Here is a 2,500-nt window from a genome sequence, read left to right on the forward strand (position 1 = left end):
GAAAGCACAATTCCTCCAAGAGTTCAATGACTTCTGTTCATTAATCCAGGGACCGATTGTGGAGCGGTGTAGGAGCATACCGTTGCGGTATCATGAGCGTATGGACACATTTGGAGACCACGCGTACTTGGCACACAGTCTTAAGGCATTACGACAACATGCAACCGACAGTCCAAAGACCACCGTGTCAAACACATTACAAAACTCAGCCGAAACGCGGTCCAAACGAAGGTCCAGCCTTGCTACTGGAATATCCCGGCGTTCCCGGCCATGGGCGTTTCGTTAAACACATTCAACAGGTATCGGGCCTGTACATGCTCGACTTTGAATTCAACGTTGGTGCACTGGTAACTACTAGTGACCTTTCCAGTTCGGATCGTCAGTCAATTGCATGCAGTTTGAAGAACTGCTTAGCTTCTTAACTCTGGCTCGCATTTTACGATCACACAGGCCTGTGGTACGTGGTCAACACCGTGCCACCCTGCCCATCATGGTTCCTGGAGGTTCCCCACGGCTCACGAAGGCAAAGGTGATAGCATATATTACCCTTACAAAACGGGTAAACGCACACAAGCAGCAGCCTTGCCGTTGGAGCCTTGTGCTCGAGCTTGACCATCGATGGTCGCAACGCTGCTAATGAGTGTGTACTGCTGGCGTTACGCTAATGGAACTCCAGGGGACACAATGAGGAGAAAGGCAAGGAGCTTGGACAGTGTTAAGGACCGCACAGAAGAAACTTTTTTCGGTCTTTGGTCAGTTCTTGGCCGGAGCAGCATTCCGTATCAGTTTCTCGTGTACCGTTGATCGAATCGAAGCTGCTTTACCTGCTCCGGAATCGACTCCGGCAAGTTTAGCTTCCAACGTTGTTCGATCGCAAATAGCCAATACCAAACGAAAGGAATCATAAATCGTGCGGAGTTGTTGTAATTGGAAGTGTGCGCTTATTGTATTCGTCATTAAACAGACGGTTCCATTTTGCAAGAGAAGCTGCATCATGGATCAACCAGTATCCGCGAACAGTAGTGCAACGCTAGTGACCGAGTGCCCGAACCATGCGGAAGCCATGAGTCCACTCTACATGGAAGCATACTGTCGATCGATCGAACAACCGGAATCGTTTTGGGGTGATTTGGCCGAACAGCTTATCGACTGGGATCAGCCCTGGCAACGAGTGCTTGATGATAGCAACAGTCCATTTACGAAGTGGTAAATATTCGCCAAAAGTAATCGGGAATAGAATTTCGAATAATAGCGGTTCTTCTGGCCGAAGAAAGTGTTATCGATAGTAGTGGAATGGAATTGAAACTAATAAGAGACTGTGCTAGTGATAATTTTTCTGTCACGACCGCGTTCAGAGTAGATGTAGTGTAGATGGCGCGATAACCGAGTGAAGTTAATCCGAATGATATGAATTTGGCTGAGCATACATGTTGCAAAGTTTAAGAAAGATTGGGTTACACAAGAGACTAGTGGACTATCCCCGACCGTCACTATTCATAATGCTGACACATTCCCACATGCCATGTTTATTTAATAAAAATCATAAATCACATTGCATTAAAGCCGACGCATGTCTGAAACCGTGGCACGATGCCACCACCGTTGGACATGAATTTTCCTCTGGGAGCCATTGATAATAAACTTTTGTCGCAAAGCGCAATCAATATCCATCAACTTCGGAGTAATCTCGGCTCGGCATAATGCGTGCGTCACGGTAGCGACGGGCTATGTGTGGTTTGGTCGCAATTTTCGTTTTGCATCCAAACGGGTGAGCCAACTTCTCCCCTCCTGGTCCATCATGATCTTTTTTTAATGCATGCGCATCTTCTAACAAATCCTTCATTCCTTCCTCGGGACCACTCTATATGAAAATGAAGACAATAGCGCTAGGACGCATAGGAGTGTAGGATGATGGAACGGTCAAAAGGCGGTCCGCAGGAATATTTGTGTTTTCACTTATCTCGAAACTATGAGCTGGAAGTTGCCTAACAGTGCGACCGATAACGCTTCCAGCTGGATGTATTGATACGTTCTCAACCATTCGCTTTGCTTTCCTGCAGGTACGTTGGTGGTAAGCTGAACGCATGCTACAATGCCGTGGATCGGCACATCCTGGCCAAAAAGGGCAGTAAGGTTGCCCTTATTCACGACAGTCCAACAACGAACACCATTCGCCACGTTACGTATAATGAACTGTTTGATAAGGTACGGGAGCAGGCCAGCAACGATGCAAATAAAGCTACCAAACACCCTAGCCATACCATCGGGCGGCTTAGCGTTTGGTTCCAGAACTGCGCCTAATGAATAATCCTACATCACTTATTCGCGGCATTTTTTTTTTGTTCATAACAGTTCATTTGCATACATTCGACGAACTTCTCAACAAGTTATCGACCATACACGGTTCGAAAACGACCATTCAATAACATGTTCTTTCTGTTTTATTAAAATAACTACGTAAAATATAAACTAGTGCATTGGTTGGGATTTTTAAACTTAA

General features: G+C 46.1%; 1 protein-coding gene across 1 annotated transcript in view; it reads left to right on the plus strand.

The window, feature by feature from the left end:
• Positions 1–694: 694 nt before the first annotated feature.
• The window catches only part of LOC125950640 (acyl-CoA synthetase short-chain family member 3, mitochondrial), a 4,971-nt gene continuing 3,165 nt past the window's right edge, over positions 695–2,500 (plus strand). Inside the window, exons 1-2 of the mRNA XM_049678808.1 lie at positions 695–1,206; positions 2,061–2,205. Of these exons, the coding sequence (XP_049534765.1) occupies positions 995–1,206; positions 2,061–2,205 (357 nt within the window). The 5' untranslated portion in view covers positions 695–994. The remainder of the gene's footprint in view (positions 1,207–2,060; positions 2,206–2,500) is intronic.

The sequence above is a fragment of the Anopheles darlingi genome, chromosome 2, assembly GCF_943734745.1.
Source record: "Anopheles darlingi chromosome 2, idAnoDarlMG_H_01, whole genome shotgun sequence".
NCBI lineage: Eukaryota > Metazoa > Arthropoda > Insecta > Diptera > Culicidae > Anopheles > Anopheles darlingi.